This window comes from Camelus dromedarius, chromosome 12 (assembly GCF_036321535.1).
Source record: "Camelus dromedarius isolate mCamDro1 chromosome 12, mCamDro1.pat, whole genome shotgun sequence".
Classification (NCBI taxonomy): Eukaryota; Metazoa; Chordata; class Mammalia; order Artiodactyla; family Camelidae; genus Camelus; species Camelus dromedarius.
The window spans coordinates 30,785,312-30,804,739 of record NC_087447.1 but is presented as its reverse complement, the minus strand read 5'-3'; the positions used below and the strand labels follow the sequence as shown (position 1 = coordinate 30,804,739).

At 36.1% G+C, this 19,428-nt stretch overlaps 1 protein-coding gene across 4 annotated transcripts in view; it reads left to right on the top strand.

Annotated features, from left to right (window-relative positions):
• Positions 1 to 19,428, top strand: part of LUZP2 (leucine zipper protein 2) — a 422,350-nt gene that overhangs the window by 394,770 nt on the left and 8,152 nt on the right. For 3 of the 4 annotated variants that reach the window (XM_031459867.2, XM_031459865.2, XM_031459868.2), the window contains exon 10: positions 8,966 to 9,058. The exons of the other annotated variant lie outside the window; for it this stretch is intronic. In XM_031459867.2, the coding sequence (XP_031315727.2) occupies positions 8,966 to 9,058 (93 nt within the window). The remainder of the gene's footprint in view (positions 1 to 8,965; positions 9,059 to 19,428) is intronic. 4 annotated transcript variants of the gene reach the window in all.

Genomic DNA, 19,428 nt, shown 5'->3' with positions numbered 1-19,428 from the left:
TTCCCTCCAGAGGACTCCTGTTAAGTATCCTGCTTTGTTTTCCAATCTCAGTGGCTGGATCAGGACTTTGTTAAGAGAGATGAAGTTAGGAAACAAGAGAACCAGTGAAATAAAACGCTGCTTCAAGCAGAGTGTACGATATAAAAGTAATCCTTATGTGGAAATATATGGAGTAAAATTAAAAATAAATTCAAAAGAAAGTTAGTAAATTTAAGTATATTTAAGCCAATTTAAATTTGTAAATAGAAACATACTACAGGATTAAACTTACGTATGATTTACTCTCCACTGTTCCAAAACTAAGTTCTGAAAGACAGGACTAGGTTCTAATCTGCTCTGTCTAAATAGCATCATAGCCCATGTGGGGAGAAGCTAAAAATTACTTCTCAGTCGTAGGCTTATGCTTCTTCCCATCATGGTCCTTTTGGGGCATTAACAAGCTGCTGTAGGTGGGCCCCCTGAGTTTTCTGGCTTCTCTCTTTAACATCGCTGCCCTGGAAACCCGTGTTGGAATCTGCCACTGAATGTCAGAGATCCAGTGCTAAGAATGAGGTGTGAGAGTATAGATTTTGGAATTCAACAGACCAATCGTAAATCCTGGCTTCTGCCAGTTATTTAATGTTCGTGTGAAATGTTGAGAAATTGAACCAAAGATTGTGATTATTCCTTTGTGAAATAGATTAACAATATAAAACAACATGCCTGACAAACTAAAATGCTAAATGTATAGCCTGATACACGGTACGTGGTATATCTAGTGTTTAAGAGCATAGACTCTAAAGGCGAACTGCCTCGGGATGAATTTGTCCTCTGCTAATTACTAATCAGCTGGATAACAAACGCAACGTCTTTAACCAACTCCTCACCAGAAACATAGGGATAATAATACCATTTTCTTCAAAAGGTTTTTATAAGGCTACACTAAATATTATTATTTTCAGACTTATTTGTTCTAATTAAGATACTGTTGTGTCCATCTCTGGGGAAGTTTTCATCATAAAATTCTACACGGAGTTTAACAGTAAGAGAATAATTTGAGTGTTCATCAAAACTATTTCCACAAAAGAACTTCCAAAAGCAATAGGACGTTACTATAAAAATAGCTTTATATTTACTGAAAGTGACTGTATTCTTTGTGCCAGAACTGATGAAAGACCCAGAGAATTATTCGTCACCTTGACCCACCCTCAGTGTGCCCTGTGAGTTAGATTTAAATGTTTCAAAGACAATGAGAGGTAGCAGCCTTGCTCTTCATCGCTGTATGGAGCACACTGATACTCAGGGTTTGGGGGAATCATACACAGTGTTTCTGAATCCCCTAGAGTGCTGGTGTTGGGCTTCCCTGTGGTATGCGTGGTCCTCTTTGATCTCCTCTTTATGAATGTTTCCTGGGTGTCCGCAGCTGCCTAACCTAGGAAGTTATTCCCATCAATTATACCCTAAGAGCAAACTTTTCCCTCTTGTAGGCTATTGCTATTGCATGCTATTGCTAATTGCATTTACAATTTATGGTTCCAACTGCTCAATAATAATGATGATGGTGATGAATTTAACGTGCGTAGTTCTTTATGGACATTGCTTGCTATAAGATGTTTTATTAGATCATTACAATAAATGAAGCAGATTGTACCTGTAACTGTTTTACTCAAAAGGGAACTTAAAACTTGAACCCAGGGTTCTTATGTCAAGTCCAGTGCACCAAACCACCCTCTCAAAAGTACATTGCTTAGAACCTTAGAGATACTCTAACAAAAAGGATGGCACATTTAAATATGCACTGCTTCTTATGTTATCACAGCAAAAATTTTATAAAGCACTCGCTCTGTGATTGCTAAGGGTTTTGCACAAGTCTTCTCAGCTAAAATCAAGAGGAACGTTGTGAGGTGGTACTAACGGTATCCTGAGGTTCTAAGTGAGAAAACTAAGGCTCGTGGAGACTAGAACCCATCCTAGGTCTCAAAACGAAGTCATTGGCAACTGAGTTTTTTTTAGTTTATTTTTAATTAATTGAGGTAAAATTGGTATGCAACATTATATTAGTTTCAGGTATACAACATAATCATTTGACTTGTGTATTCCACAGTAATCTAGTGATTACAAAATGATCAGCAAAATAAATCTAGTTACCATGCAATTAACTCTCTTTACCCATTTCTCCCCCCCACCCCACCCCCTTCTACTGGCAACAACTAGTCTGTTCTCTGTATCTGTAAGCTTGCTTGGTTTGGTTTTGATTTGGTTTGGTTTCTTTTTTTAGATTCCACATATAAAAGAGATCATACGGTATTTGTCTTTGTCTATCTGACATTTCACTTGGTATAGTGAGTCCTCCTACTGAAGAAGAGAATATCTAATATATTATTGAGAATTCTTCTGTAAGAAACATTTGAACCTTCTTCCCCAACTATTTATAGATTCAATCATTTATTTATACCAGTATGGACTCATGAATATTCATTTTAGGTCTAAAGTTACAATTAAATATTGTCATTATTTATTTATTTCTTAAGTTTTAAATAGACTTTGCTTTTCTAGAGCAGTTTTAGATTCCCAGAAAGTAAACGTAGAAAGGACACAGAGTTCCTACACATCACCCCCTCCCCCAACACACGTAGCCTCCTCCACTGTTAACATCCCTCACCAGAGTGGTACATCTGCTACAGCTGATGGACGTGCATTGACACATCATAATGACCCAAACTCTGTAGTTTACATTTGGGTTTGATTTTGGAATTGTAAATTCTGTGTTTTGACAATAGTATTATGACATGTAGCCACCATCATATAGAATTTAGCCTCATTTTCCACATGAGTAAACTGAAGAACAGAGATACTAAGTTGTTCACAGAAGGTTACACAGTTGGTTAACATTTTATGAGTGATATAATGCATTTCTTTAAAATCCATTGCAAATTTTATTTGAATTATTTAATATATCTTTTCTTTGTAGATATACACTGTGATTCATGTTTCTTCTTATTTCTGATTTTTTCCATATTTTTTCCATTCTAATCAACATACAAGCGACATTTAGGTAAACCTCTGTTTTATACTCCACCATAATGAAAGATTCTGTAAAGACAGAGATACCATTTGTTTATCTCTATGTCCCGCTTCCTTCCTCATTCACGCCTTCCCCTCACCCATAGAGTTGATGATGCATGATTGTTTGCTGAATGACTGGTTATCTAATAAGTTATTAAACTTAAATTTGTATCAGGCATACTTTTGAAGCTGTCATTATGGTGGCCTGATTTCTGAGGTCTCTTAAGGCCACTGTCAGAAGAAGAAATGTGAGCAGAATGGTATTTTTTTAATTTGGTGTCACACACTTTGCCTTTTTAAAAATGACCTCAGAGCTTCACATCCTGGAATGCACTGCTGTACAATATTATTTAAATTCTCATCATATTTGAGGGGATCTGCAGGTTCCACCTGTGTTAACAACCATCTGTGAACTACAGCAAGCATGCGATCCAGGCTCCAGACCCTTTTGAAAATCCAGTGTGTGTTTCTGAAACCTAACATCTTTCTGTATAAAGATGGGAATTGTTCAACAGCAACCTTGCAATGATGGGCACAGAATGGGGCAACAGCAACAAAAGATCTTTATTAAGAGGACATTTTCTTTGTTTAATACCATATACTCTAGTATGACTACTCATTTTTAAAAAGAAATGTCCAAGGAAGAACATTTTTTCCAATTGTGATTTCCTAATAAAATATGACCATTCATCTCCCCATTTTTAATTGACTATATTTTCCTCCAGTAAAACCAGCTACACTCAACCTATTTTCAAACACTCCATTTTCTCAAGCTGAGTATGAGGTTTTAGGACAAAACTCCATTCTTTCTGATGAGAAGAATCACTCCTTGTTGCAGCACTATGCACCCTTTTATGTTTCACTAATCACATCTTACTTTCTCTCATCTCTGCAGAGTTATTTTCCTGGCCATGGTGTATATATATCAATGAATGGATTCAGCAATTATCGAATGCTTCAGTTTCGATTCCACATTTAATCACCTGCAAACACTGTTTCTTTTCTGCTATTCTAGCACAAACATTATCTCTTAGGAATATGAATACTTAAGAGTTTTTGAAGCCTTGTGTATCTCTATGTTTTAGGGCCCTAGGAACAAATAATTTCTCTCAGGGTCTAATTTAGTACTTTAAAATTATTCTATTGATTGGACTCCTATTGTCTACAATAGATAAAATATGTAATAGGCAGGGGGTAGTGTATAGCCAAAAAATAACTTGGAAAGTTATTAAATTAAAACTGCTCTTATAATCATATGGAGGCATTCTGAAAACAGCAGAGCAGAAAGGCAAAAAAACTACTGGATCCTGGTGACGTTATTAAATTATAGAATTACCCAACTCTAGAACTCCTCTACTTTGGGATTTCTTATGTGAGATTTAAAAAAACCCTTATAGTTTAAGCTATTTTTGGTTGGGGATTATATAACTTGCAACTAACTGATTTCTAACTGATACGGAGTCTTCAGTATAGTAAAGGAGAAGGATAGTTAAACACATCAAAAATCAAAACTAAAATATATCCATTAAAAAAAAAACACTCATAGAAGGACAGAGGGTAAAGAAAATTTTTTATCTTTCATGAGAGATTTTGGGAAGAATCTTTAGTGCAGGCTGTATTCAAACTATGTTTTCAAAAATAAGTGGAAATTTATCAAAAAAAAAAAAAAAAGATTTGGGGAAAAATAGAAGAAATAGCCAAGGCAGGGGGGCAGAGTTGGGAGGAACTGTTGTGAATAATGGAAGACATGAGAACACTGTCTGTGTATGTGTCTGTGTGTGCGCACATACACATGTGAGGAAGAAAAAGAAGAGAGGGAGAGAGACACACACTCGGGGCAGGGGGAGGGGGAAACTGGGCAGGTATAGAAAGAAATTAAAGGGTTAAAGAGCAGGTTTTGAAGGAGCTTGTTTCCAGACCCAGAAACTTTCATATTAACCTGAACATAGAAAGGAGCCAACAGAAGATCAGCATGATCTGTTTCAGTGTTGTCTTTTCTTACACTGCTCTGCTAGTGTTTTGGAGGATGCAATATAGGGGAATAGAGGGAATCTGTGAGAGGTGGAGGTGGGGAGGGAAGCTGGAACCGTACGTAATGTGGGTGACTTGAGGGTAGAGCTAAAAATCAAAGTTGGGAGATAGACAGACACTGAAACAGCCATGCCTTACACTCTAACTGGATGTTTCACTACTTTTCACCTTTCCCCAGGCATATGGCTTTCTTTTGGTCCCTTAAAGTTAGAAATGTCCTTCCTCCCCAGTCCAGTACCCATTCTGCTCCCTCATCTGGAAGGCTCTCCCAGGTCTCTTCACCTGGGCAAACACCGCCCACCCTTCAGGTCTCATTTATAAAACCACGTCTTTAGGAAAACTGACCTGACCCTCCAGATGGGTCAGCTCATCCTATTGTGTGCTGTTCTCTCAAAGCAATCTAATATTTTCTTTACCAGTCATTATCTAAATTGTATTTAATTAAAGTTTCACGAAGTACCTGTTTGACATGCAGTTCTTCCACCAGACTGAGTATTAGCAAAAGAACCACATCTGTTTAGTAATCTCCCATATTCTGGCCACATCATGATCACCCAAGAAGTAGCTTTTGAATAAATGAATGACATACCTTTTATTAGCTTGAAAAGAGAGAAAGTGTGTACAATGATTGTGGCAAAAATACTTTTTTATGAACGGATATGCTTTAAATCAGGTGTCCTTAATCTTTTGGGATTTTGCAGACTCTTTAATAATTTTATAAAAGCAATGGACTCTAATTTAAATATCAATGGACATCATTTTAAGTAACCGTGCTTTAAAGGTTACTTTTAGAAAGTTACAAAAAATTTTTTTTCTATTCTTTTAAATAATGTCAATCATCTTCTTTTAGTTAGCCTAGAAGCTAGTTGTGAGAAGTTAAAGGGATGCAAGAGTCATTGTTCGTGCCTTTAAAAAGTTCATGATCTCATTTACTGGTCAAGACTCTTGGAAATTAAATTAAGTCAACAAAAGAAGATAGCAATTTCAGTCACTTCATTTATCTCCATGGTCCTTACTGCAAGGGAGATATGGCCCATGGTTTGATCTCCACAGAGTGCGCTGCGTGTGTGGGCTTTGGCAGAAACCATCCCTCCCAAAATGGCTCTTTGCTGCTTATAATTTCCCATTGTTTTGGCTCTTTGCCACCCTTCTCCTGGTCTGTAGTTTCCAGTGGCACAGGCTTTGTGCACCTCATTTGTGTCCTGTCTCTAATAAACCACTGTCCCTCATTGTCTTTTGTCAGTTTCCTTAATTCCATTGTTTATTTTTTTCTTCTAATTTTTTAAATTGTATTGGGTGGGAGAGTAAATCTGATCATTGTTGTTCAGTCTTGGTTAGAAATAAAATTCATCTCATTCTACTTTAAATAATTAAATCAAATGTTGCATTTAACAGTACCTACCAATCAGCTAAAATATATTGACTATATTTACTTATATATAATAATATCTATTATATAAAAAAATTAAATAATATATAAATATATATTTAAATATATAAATGTTGCATTATAATATATATAAATTAAGTGTATAATACATATATATATCTTTTCATTTATATTTATCTTCACCATGAAGATACTAGTTGTAAGCCCAGAATCAAAGCTATTTTTCTATGTTAGCCACCTTCACCATCCCTGATTATTCTTCTGGATCTTTCCACTTCTAAGGAAAGAACTTTCTACACCACCTATTCCAATTTACTCATGTTGTATTTTAAAAATATCCACAAACCATATAAATATAAAAATCACAATTAGAGAAAAAACACATATGTGGTATGTGTCCTATACCTTCTCCAACAGAACATGGAAATGAGTAAGATGTCATTTATTCTGAAGGTTTATTTGACAATATACTACTGGGATTCTAGACTTATTCATTTACAAAACAGTTTCTTTAATAGAGGTTTTCATGTTTAAGATGGATTCTCAGTATTATTCTAAAGGTTTATGCTTTGGGACTTTTCGTCAGAAAAGACAAAAGAGAGAATTGGATGTTCTATTGATGAAATGTTAAATTGTTTTTCCTTGGAGAGAATAATTGAATATACTCAAGTGTTAGGAAAATTGGTCTCTAGTACATTTCTAAATTACTAGACGGAGTAGTTGTTTAGTGTCCTGTGGTTATTGAAACAAATTACAAAAAACATGGTGACTTAAAATAACAAAATTTAAGTCTCTCAGATGTCTGAAACCTGGCCCGATCACACTCTCTCTGAGGTTTTAAGGGAAATTTGTTCCTTGCCTTTTTCAGCTTCTGGTGTCTACATGAACATTCCTGGGCTTGTGGCCATATCATCCCTGTCTCTGTCTCTGTCTCTGTCTTCACATTGTCTTCTCTTCTGTGTATCTGTGTGAAATCTCCCTCTGCCTCTATCTTTTTAGGACACTCACCAAAAACCAAACCCTGCTGGACCTTAATCTAGGAATTTTTAGCCTCAGGATTTAGTGAAAAATAAATTCTTTGCTGCTTAAGCCACCCAGTCCGTGTTATTTTGTTATGGCAGCCTGAGCTGACTAACACACAAAGTGATTTTCTCTTCCCAAGATCTTTAATCTTATCATATATTTTACTATATAATATTCACTTTTTTTTGCTGGACATTCCATATATTTGAGAGGGGCCATCATCATGCACCATATAGCCTAATACAGTAGTCAATCTGGTTTTGGTTTATTTTTCTTAAGAAACACAGTTTATTTTCCATCTATAATTCAAAAGCCCAGGATTTGGGTGACAATGTAGGAGCTGTTTTAGTCACCCAAGGTGCTTTATTTTCTATTATTTCTCTGATAATGCTATAAGCTTTCTTAATTTTTCTTAAATTTAGTATTCCATTATTTTCATTAAGTATCATTGGCTTTATTTTTATAAAAGTATTATTTTCGTAAGAATGTTCCCCTTCTAAGGAATGTAACGGCTTGTAGAAAACCAGGCCAGTGCTTTGTAGAAAGTAGCACAGAGAAAACTGGAGTGGGTTTGAATACTTTGACGAGACCACATCCTAAGCTTCCCCGTTCCTAGTGGCTGGAATCATCTTTTCTTCCTCTCCTGTGATCCACTGAGATCCAAGTTTCATATCCAAACACACGAGTGTTCTCTAGTTTAGTTTTCGTTCATCCTACAATAGCGCCCCCACAGACTGATGTAATGGCATATTCAAATCAGCTCTGTCCGAGAAGCACACGGTTGGGCGGATAGTCTTAGACAACCTGTAGGGATACTTATATATATTACTATGGCATACTCTTTCCTGGCCAGAACCTTAAAAAGTGTCTTTTCTTAAATTTAGCATTCCTGAAAAGATGAATTTTAGAATAATATTTTGTGTTTCCAGACAAAACCACTTAGTTAGTGAAGTAGTAGAGTGAATATAGCTCTCTTTGTAAATTACAGTGAGATGTTAGAAAACATCTTATTTCTTATTAACAAAACCAGGTGTGTACTTATTATTTCCCATATATATGGGGGGCTAAAATAAAGAGAAAAGATAGGATTCCTGCTTTTTGAGGAACCAAGAGCCCCAAAATAAAAGCTTATTATGCGAAAAATACATATTTCCATATTAACTGACTATACTTCAATAAAAAAGAATGCAAATTTAAAAATTGTTTACTTTTAAAAAAGAAATAAATATTTCCAGTGGGAAAATAGTCCCACTGGACATCACTAACACAAAACTGAATAGAAATTATTTTATTTAATTTCATAGTTAAAAATATTTAAGTTACAATTTTTAACATTGCTAATATATACAAATTTTCACTTTATTCTTTTTCTTTGAATATGATGCTGCCATCGTATCTTATTTTACAGTAGTCCTAGGATCTCATTGTTACACCTATTTTTCTATCCCTTTTTAAATGTTCTCTCTCTCTTTCAAGCCTCAACAAATCACTACTGAAAGCCACGAGGGCTCTCAAGTTGAGACAACAAAGGAGGAGAATCCGAAGATCCTTGAGTGCAATTCTCAAATTGTAAGATTAATTTAAAATATTTTTATCAACATTCAGCGTGAAAACAAGGACATAAGCATTTTAACAACCCTAGTTCATGCTACCATGAAGCTTTCTATTTATATGTAATACCTACTATCTAAACATTGTACTTTTAAATTTGAAAAAGCAGATGTTCTTTGGATGTGGCAGGTAGAATTGCTCTATTAGGAGATGTAATCAGACGATTAGGAGGACTATGAACTTGAGTTGTCAGAGAGGTAAGGGGGTCGTTCCCACAATCACATAACAGAAAGCTGATAAAATATTAAAAACAAACACAAACAAACAGAACCCCAAACAAAGAGTGTGATTCAATAGTATTCTCCCCATAAAGCAAATAAACCCAGCATTATAGAGAAATGGAGGTTTTTACCCTTCAGATGATAGTGCTCGCTGCTTTTTTTCAGTTGTAATAAGTGTAATGCAAATTTGATTCTGGAACTTTGGCACAATTACAGATTCATCATGTCTGGACTTGAGAAACAGCAATTGACAAAGGTTGTTATTTCGATTCAAAGTTAGGCTTTAATCTACCTGACAAAATGGAAAGCGTCTGGTGAAACTACTCATGATTGGAAAGAAATTGGGTGATAGCAAAGGAAATGGAGCAGAACAGAAACATAAGTTAACCAAGTTGATCTCTTTTTCCTCTTTTGGCTGCCAAAGTGAACTTAGAAATATAACTTTTTCAACAATTTGCCTTCACATCTTTGTATATTGAAACATGTACCAATACCATACAATTTAGAATATAGTAAGGGTAATGAGAAGTAGAAATAAAATATCCTGCAGTTTATTTCCAAGGGAGGAAGAAATCAAAAAGGTTTGGGGCAAGAAGGAACATTGTTTGCTATAATTTGAAGAATAGATAGGTCTCTGACAGTGTGAGCAAATCTTAAAGAGACAAGAAAACATCAGAATAACAGGAGTGGAGAATAGAGTACAGAAAGTGGTGGGATCCATGCCTAAGGAGATAATTTGGGATTTAAGTAGGAGGGGCACTGGATTCCCACGCAAAGGAGTTTGGTGTGAATTAGGGATATATTTAAGGTTTTCAAAAGTTTGTGTCCAATTAAGTGATAAGACCATGGGTTAATTTTAAGAAAAGTGCTCTTGTTTCTTGATATAGTTTCTTAAAACTATGAAAAAATTGTTTTGCAGTGTATAACTGTATAACCATAAATCATTAGGTTATACACATAAAACTAATACAATGTTACATGTCAATTACCTCTCAATGAAAAAATAACAAATAAATAATCTTGGAAGCTTCTGGCCTGCACCATTATGGGTAATGCTCAGGTTTGATCCTTAAAGGTCCTGCTCTGTGCCCTTGGATTAGGATTATTCATCCAGTTGTCTTTTTCCTGCCCTTGTGCTGGTGTATCAGTGCCTTGAGCAAATCATTCATATATGAGGTGGCCAAGACATCTGAAAGGACAAAGAACTGGGACTTCACCAAGCTTAAGAAACAAACAAATGTTCCCATCGAAGGCAAACGTGAAAAGTTCTGTGTGTTTTCCTAAGATTCCCCAAAGCAACATTCTCGTCTGTTTTTCTTGTCAAGAGCAAGGCCTGCTCAAAACCATAGTTTTTTTGTTGTTTGTTCCATTCTCTTTCTACCTTTGATGTCCCTCCTTGTCACTAGTAGCTCCTCTCCCTCCAGTAAGTCCCATAAGTAGCAACCACCCTGGGGGAGGTCCCGGTCTGGGTCCCTGCAAAAAGCTGCCACCACTTGTGCCGGCATGAATGCTCTCCCTCTGACCTGACCTCCGTCCTGCGGACGTTAGCCTGTAGTCTCTGCTTCCAAGAAGATACACGTTCTAGTGCGGAGCCTGTTCAGTATTCGTGGCTGCAGGCTCAGTTCCGTTTAAAGGCCAAGAGAGTCATATAAAGGAGTAAAACAAGCCCAGTGCGAGCAGCGGGAACTAGTGGGGCTGGTGTGAACATCAGATTTCCAATTACAGATGAGGAGCTCTTAGCCCTGTCCTCACTATAGTATCACGTGGAGAGTTTTCATAAAATACTGATGACCAGGACCAAGATCAGAAAAATAGGCTCAGCGTCTTGGTACGTGGAGGCTAGACATTAGCTGTATTTATCCCTCTAATTTCTCCAGGTGATTCTAATATGCAGGCCAGTTTTACTAACAATATATTTTACATGTACATGATTATTAAAATCATCTGAGGGGCCTTTAAAAATTAAGATTTTTGAGAAATTCTTTAATAAATTCTAGATAAATCGGACTAAGGGTTACCTGTATTTTTTTGTTGTGGACCTGGCAACACTCTTCCCAACCCCAGTGATTCTGAGGCAGATGTCTGTGAGCCTTAATTTGAAAAACATTGATTTAGATAAGACATAATCCCTTTAGTATGTTGTTCAGTAATAGTATTTCTGCTTCTCACACTCTGTCATACTTGCATTTTAAAGAGGACAGTGCCTAAATAAGACTCTATAATGATACTGATGGAAGACTGTGACATGACTTTTGATAATGGGTAGGAGGTGGGAGGGAACCATCCCAGAACCCTTTGTTGATTATATAACCATATATAAGACCAGGATTGATGTAGAAGTCTGAAACTGACCAGGAAGCTGATGTGTAATCTCATCCACTGCTAAATTTTCCATAAAAGAGCTGTGGACCATCATCACCCGAAGCTATAGTGCCCAGAGTATAATTGATCTTAAGCATGGACGGCTCTATAGTTTCTTTCCAAGATTCCCCACTTGTAGGAGATGAATTCTGCTGGCTTCTTCCACTTTACAAGAAAAAGGAGGATCTTTGGATCTATGGGACTTACTGTTACTCAGCTTGTCTAAATTCATCCAGAATATTCTGATTTGTGTTAAATATTATGAAATGCATTGCTTCCATTTCAATACAGCAATGTGAAAATACCTTCAATTTGATTCTAACAAGCTGGAGACTCAAGTTCCAATTTGGATGGTTTTAACTGAAGGTCCAAAAAAAATATCAAAACATAATTTTATAAAGAAAAAAAATAGATTTACCTCCTCTTCTGGAAAAGGGATTAGTACAGTTTCTCTTATAGAAAGGATAATTATATCACATTAAGCAGACATATGGCCTTCGTATTTGGAGACTGAGTATGGTTAAAAGAGATGCCTTTATGTGCCAAGTTGACAAGAGGTGGACTTGTGATGATTAATTTTATGCATCAAAATGACTGAGCTAAGGGATGCCTAGAGAGCTGGTAAAACATTATTTCTGGGTATGTCTGACAAGGTGTTTCCAGAAGAGATTAGCATTTGAATCAGTAGACTAAGATATAAGATCTGCCCTCAGCAATGTGACGGGTATCATGTAGTCCCTTGAAGGCCCAAACAGAACAAAAAGATGGAAGAAGTACAAATTCTCTCTCTTTGAGCTGGGGCATGTACCTTTTTTTTTTTTACTTTTATTGCTCATGCTTTTGATTTATCTAAAAAAAATCTTTACACAATCCAAGAATATAAAGATACTTCTCCTACATTTTCTTACAAAATGGTTATAGTTTTATTTCTTACGTGTAAATCTGTGACCCATTTTGAGTTAATTTTTGTGCATGGTGTGAAGTAAGGCTCTATTTTCCTTATTGGCATGCTGATACTCAGTTGTCCCAGCCTTTTACAACAACCTGTTGCAAAGAATGTACTTTCCCTAATGAATTCCCCTGGCGCCTTTGTCAAAAATAATTGACTACAAGTATGAATTTATTTCTTAACTTTCAGTTGCTTCACTGATCTCTGCGTCTATCCTTATAACTGTGCCACACTATCTTCATTAATGTAGCTTTATACTAAGTTTCGAAATCGGGAAGTTAAAGTCCTCTTACTTTGTTGTTCCTTTTCAAGATTGCCTTGGCTATTCTGAATCCTTTCTATTTCCTTGCTAATGTTAGGTTATCAATTACAATTAAAAAGCCTGTTGGAATTTTGACAGATACTTTATCTACACATGAACTTTCAGAAAATTGTCCTCTTAATAATACTGACACTTCCAGTCCACAGACATGGATTCTCTCTCCACTTACTTACATCTTATAAAATTTCCCAGTGTTTTATAGATTTTCAGTGTACAAGCCTTATACTTCTTTTTATTTCTTTACTCTAAGTATTTTATTATTTTTGATGTTATTGTGAATGGAGTTGTTTTCTTAATTTTATTTCCAGGCTGTTAATTGCTAGTGTATAGAAATTCAATTAATTTTTGTATCTTTATCTCATATCAGATTAAAGAATTTTAAATAGCTGTGAGCTGTGAGTCAAACTGTGATGAGATTTGCAAAACAAATCCATGAAGTTGCTATGTTGATCAAGTTATTATGATGCTACATGCAGAATAAGGGAGATACATTTTTATATAATATTGTTTATCAGTCTAGACTAATAAAGTGTGTTTCATTCTAGAAATGAAACTTCTAAGTTCAACAGTGGCAAGGAGTGTGTTTACTAAAGCTTGAGGTGAAAAACTGAGGAGGAAAGTCAGAATGTAATGTTGATTAGTTTTATTTCTGTTTCAACCAGTTACCTAATGCGTAACAATGAACATTTAACCCCTTTGAGGTCCATTTTCCACCTCTTAAAAAGGATATGTGTCCCTTACCTTATATGGCTTGATAAAAGATCCAATAAAACAGCCTAGCTTAAAATCTAAAATCTAATATAATATTGGCATATACCAGGCCCTCAATAATTACTGCTTTCCACCACTTTATGAAAAACTGTGCCTCTCATTTAAACCCTCAATACATATTTTAAGCATGATAATTAGTTTCTCAAAAGAGAAAACTTAAAAGGTGACCAAAGCAACCTTAAGAACTGTAATTTAAAATCGAGAGTAGTCTTATTCACTCTTCCTCTCCAGGGCACAACCAGAAGCAACTGGTGGAAACAGCTTTAGAGAGAGACTGTGTCAGTCAAATATAAAAGTAAACTCTTAATGAAAAGTATCTGAAAATAGAATTAGTTGCTGGAAGATACAGTATATTATATGATTGAATAATGAAAAACTGAAATGCGTTCTAGGATGTAGTTAGGAAATGAAGCATTAGAGGGAAAGAACTAGAAGAGTATCTCTTTCTGGTCCAGGGTTCTAAGATCATCAGCATCCTCACTGACTGCTGATGGGAGCACATGCGATCTCTTAGTAAATAAATAGCCAAGGTGATGCACTTTGATTCCTGTTGGTCACACCTGAGACTAAATAACATAGTAGAGAAAACCTAGAAATCACCACTTTGCTGTTTCTGTACAGGTCACCTGGACAAGTGATTTTATTATTCAGATCTCTTTTCTATACAATGTAGATCAATGGTTTTCAAACTTTTACATGCCTAGTAATCATCAGATCAACCTGTAAAACTGCTTGTAGTAAGGCTCCACTCCCACGGATTACTAAGTAGATCTGGGGCACAGCCCAGGAATGTGTGCTCTTTGAACAAACTCACCTAGGTTTTCTTCTGTCAGTATTTCCTGTTAAATGTTTTGAGAAACTTTAATGTCGATTTCTTGCAGGTTTATCATGATGATTATATGTCATAGATACTAAACACACAGTGTTCAGTTATATCATAGGTGTCATTATTAGTTCAGTCTAAAAAGGTGCTCTGCAATTTTCATATTCAAGGTCTCAATATCTTCTATGGACAAGGTCCCAAACTTGGAATTAGAGACGATGCACAGTCTTAGGTATCTTTGTGGATTCGTTCTACTTTCTGCCTTATGCAAGCCAGCCAGGGTCACTTAGGAAAATGGTCTCTGGATTTCTTGGCCCTTTTTTTAGTAGATTTAGAAAACTTGAAATGGATCACTGAAAGCTTAACATCATATTGGACTATCAGTTTTAGGGATGTTTAAATTCCTTGGAAAGCAGCTTTGCTTAAATGATAATATTGGAATCACAGGGAGAAGGCAAAGCAAGTAGCTGCTTCATCCCATTTGCCTGCAGTTTGCAAATGTGCCTCATATTGTTTAATAGCATATCAAGAATTAGACACTGAGCATCTTATTTTAATTTTCACATAGGGATTAGGGCTTCCTACTCAATGTAAATGTGTTTGTTTTACAATTTTTCTGACTCCTCTCGGTAGAACACACTGAATTTTTCTTAACGTGCTGAGAAAAATGAAAGGCAGCAAAGGCTTTTGTTTAGCCCTGTGAGGACTCCTCATCCAGGTCCTTGCCATTACCCCTGCTTGCAAGTCCCTGATCGAAGGGAGTTCATCCAACAGCAAAGCGTTGTCCAGGGAAGTGAGAGGAGAAAATATGCAGGAAATAAATCCTAGATCTGCAAATAGAAAATTATGCTAGCGTTTTCATGTTAAAACAATTTTGGCAGAGCTTTTAGAAATCCTGGTTTGCAATCATATCCAATATTCATTGTGCAACATTTGATGCCCTGATGAGTCGCTGGCAGACACTTGTTTAACAAAATTTTGTAGGCAAGTCATGCCCTGCTGTAATTGGGCTGAGAGACCGTATACCATTGCCACTCTGGGCTACAATCCATCCCGCCATCTGAAGAGGTTGGCACTTCATACAAGGCATTCTTCATGGTGCTGCTCTGGTATTTTTTAAGCAGGAATAGGCACGCCTCCAGATTGTGTGGGAAGGGGAGATAGTTTCCTATGGTCTTTAGAACAATTTTCTGCTTTTCACGTTAGACATAAATTTCCATGTTTACCCTCCTATAACAACTTAATTTAAAGCATGCAAACCTGTGAACTTAATTATGATTTCTTACCAGAAATCATATAGAAACCATAAGAATAATGGTTAGCTTATTTAATCTGGTAAATAAAGATAACCCAGTGAGCATGGTAATATTTATTATAAGTAAATTGGCCAAAGAGTGATGTGCAAATACAAAACCTAATCTAGTTAATAACTCTTTGACCCCTCCTACCTTCCCTGAGACACAATGGCCTTCCCCTCTGGGTCCCCGTAGTGCTTGGTTTACACATGTTTTTCATCCTGTATCACAGTCCATCTTGCATATTGATTATTTGTATAAGGTTCTCATTTTGCATTAGATAATAAGCAATTTGAAGACAGAGACTATAAAAATATTGGTATTTCCTTCAGCACAAAGTGAATGCTCATCTCAACAGACCCTTATAAATATTTTTCCAAAATATCTAAAATTATGAAGTTAGACAGGGCTTCATTTTTCAAAATTTTAACTATTTCATATGAAGGATGAAGAATTAAGCTTCAAGAAGGGAAGGTGACTTATCTAGAGGAGCCTGATTAGGGAACATTGGTGTTAGTCCCTGCTTCCCTCCCAGCCTACCATTCCTGCACTAACTGATTCACAGCGATCACCGTATTCAGCATTACATTATCAATCGTTGAACTTCTTCCTTTCCAATTTCTGATCTTTTTAATATTAAAACAGTACTGAAATACCATTTTAATAAATATTAAAAAAAAACATTTTATACACAAAAGTGACATCAGAAAACATTTAGCCAAAATGCATTTATGTTTCTAAGTAACTTAGTACCTAACTCCATTTTTTTTCTCCTTTATAACATTCTGCAGATCATGCTTGTTTTTAGCCTCCAGCTTGTCCCAGATATTAATTAAATGTGAAGAATGAGTTGTACTTTTTACCTATCAAAGATATTTTTTGTTGGTAGAATTTCAGGTTGCCCAGTTATGGATTTGCATTAATTATTCTGAGTTCTTTTAATGTTTTAGAGAAAGGTCATAAGAGATAAAACTAATCTCTCTTGTGAAGTAGAACCAAGTGTTCAATACCATTAACAAAGTTATAGTAATCAGCAGAATGAGCGATACAAACTCAAGGAAGACTTTAAATGAATCTCTCATAAATCATTCCATCAGCTTTAATTCTTAAAGTATTACTATTTTTTATTTCTAAGAGAAGGAATGGAGTTGTAGTTTAAAATAAACAAAATGTAAAAGAGACCATTCTTTTGTAGGCTTTCCAGTGATTTTTCATTCTGTCATAGTGCCTGTTGTGATTTTTATTAAATTAACATTTATTAAGTAAGGCCCTAGCTGACAATGGTGCTCCAAGTTTCAAGAAAACCACAAGCTAAGGGAAAGTGAAATAGAGAAGTTTACTACTCACAGGTCCTGGAGGAGATATGAGGCAAACCTTGGGTCATTGCGGGGGGGGGGGGGGGGGTCAAGGAAGAAAGCAAACAGCTGGGGAGTGCTTGGGATTCCAGGCTAAGCTGGATTGGTCAGTTCAAACCAAAAAGAGCAATAACAGAGCTTTAGTAAACTCCAGGGGGGTTCTTATCTGAGGGGCTTGCAAGGGGAAGGAGCTGGGAAGCAGGTGAGACTTTATCACCAGGGCTATTGGAGAAGTTATATCAGGAACTTCCACTTCCTTGTGACTCTGCGGGCTGTCACCTAGGGAATGCACTGGAGGATGGGACTAGGGGCAAGTGTCAGTTCCAGGCCCTTGAAGGCCACTTATCCACAAAAAATGGATGCCGAGGCAGCAATATTATGGAGTAATTTTGCTAACAGTGCCCTTTTAAAAAGGTGATTCTAAATAAACAAATTTATTTCTATCATTTCTAAATGGGATATTTGCTTTGAAGCCAAAGATGGACATGTATCATGATGAAAATCTTCTGCAGCATCTGAGTCCTTAAGTTAAATTGGCTGGACTGATCTGATGATTCTGCCTTGAGGAGAAAAATGAAAACAAAAACAAACCAAAAACCAGAAAGGATAAAAGGTGTTCTCCAAGGTTGACATTACTCAAGAAGGATGAGTGGTTGGTTAATGAGACTTTTCCTGCCCTTTCAAATTGTAAACAAGAAAGGAGCAACAACAGCAACACATTTCTTGGCAGTGTCAAAATTTTCCAATGACCAGAGTCATTATGTTGACGCCAGAGTTGTAAAATTAAAGTAGCTGAATATCAGTGTTTCTATTCTGATCCAAATATTTGTTGACAAAATGGCTACATCTGATTGAGGAAGAAAAGCTGAGGATGACAAAGAAAGGATAAAAAGTAAACTTAATTGAGCATTTAATATATGCACAGTTCTCCTTTTATTTGCTTTACTCCATAATGCTCCATTATATATATTTTATTTAACCTAACTCTTCTAAAAACCTGTCAGAGAGGGATTATTCCTACCTTACAGATAAGGAATCAGAACCCCATTAAGATGAAGTAACTTTCCCAAATTTATACAGCAAGTAAGAACTAAAGGAATTCTAACCTGGGATGGGCTCTTCACTCCATTCATCTAACCGAGTTACCTACATTATTTCCTTTCACATGATGTCAAAATTGTTAATGTAAGCCCCACTTTATAACTGAGGGGAAAGTTAGGTCAAATTGGTATTTCCCAAACACCATTCCACCAATGAATACTGGCCTGTCATGAAATTTTCAACAGTAGAAAATTGACATTGAATAGTCAAGTAACAAAACATTAGTGGATTTTCCATGAATCAATTTCTCTCTGCCTCTCAAGAATAATTTCTTTTGACGTTGGATCCTTTATATATTTTGAGTATTAAAATGTTATTTCTTTTCTGAAATATTGTTGACATATAGCAGTATGTCTGGTTTATTGATTTATTTGTTCTAATGTCAAAATTTGTTATTTGTGTTCACCTTTATTTTTCTGCAAATACCCACGTCCAGGAACCTCAGTGTTCATTATCAGGTAGTGGGAGATGGAGCTGGGACTCAGCTTCACTTGTGCAAGACTCCTTTGTGTGTTACCTTCACACTAAGATGGGAATCCTGATAATTATTAAGGGTAGCCCAGTGTTAACGTCTGTCCCACCATGGTGAGATTATGTATTGCTTTCCACGCACAGAAGTAAATAATGAAAAGGGCTTGTCTCAACTAGGTTTGTTGTTACTTTGCCTACTTTTATGGCCATAAGATAACATTTTGTCAGATGGCAGTTTGTTGCCCAAAGCCCGGAGACAAACTGGTTATTCTGGTGGTGGTGGTGAAGGTGTGTATGTGAGAGACTGCGTGTAATCACTTTAAAAAAGATACATTTGTGGCTCCTCCCATTTCATAATTTATAGATCAGGTTGTGCTCCCTGCTAGAAACTTACCCAAGACCACAAAGTTAGTTAATTGTAGATTTATGAATTTGAATATTGATTCAAGACAGACTTCTCAGCCCACAGGTTTAAGCGCTACCTTATTCTTCTTAGTTATAATATATTTTATGTAAAATAGCACTTTTTGTCTTTCTTTAAGATTTATAACCCCATTCCAGGTTGTACCAGGAAGACTTAAAAGAATGAAAAGTCAATAATCATTGCAAGTTGTGTTGGAGAATGAGGCAAAGAAAATGTCAGTGGGACAGAAAGTTCT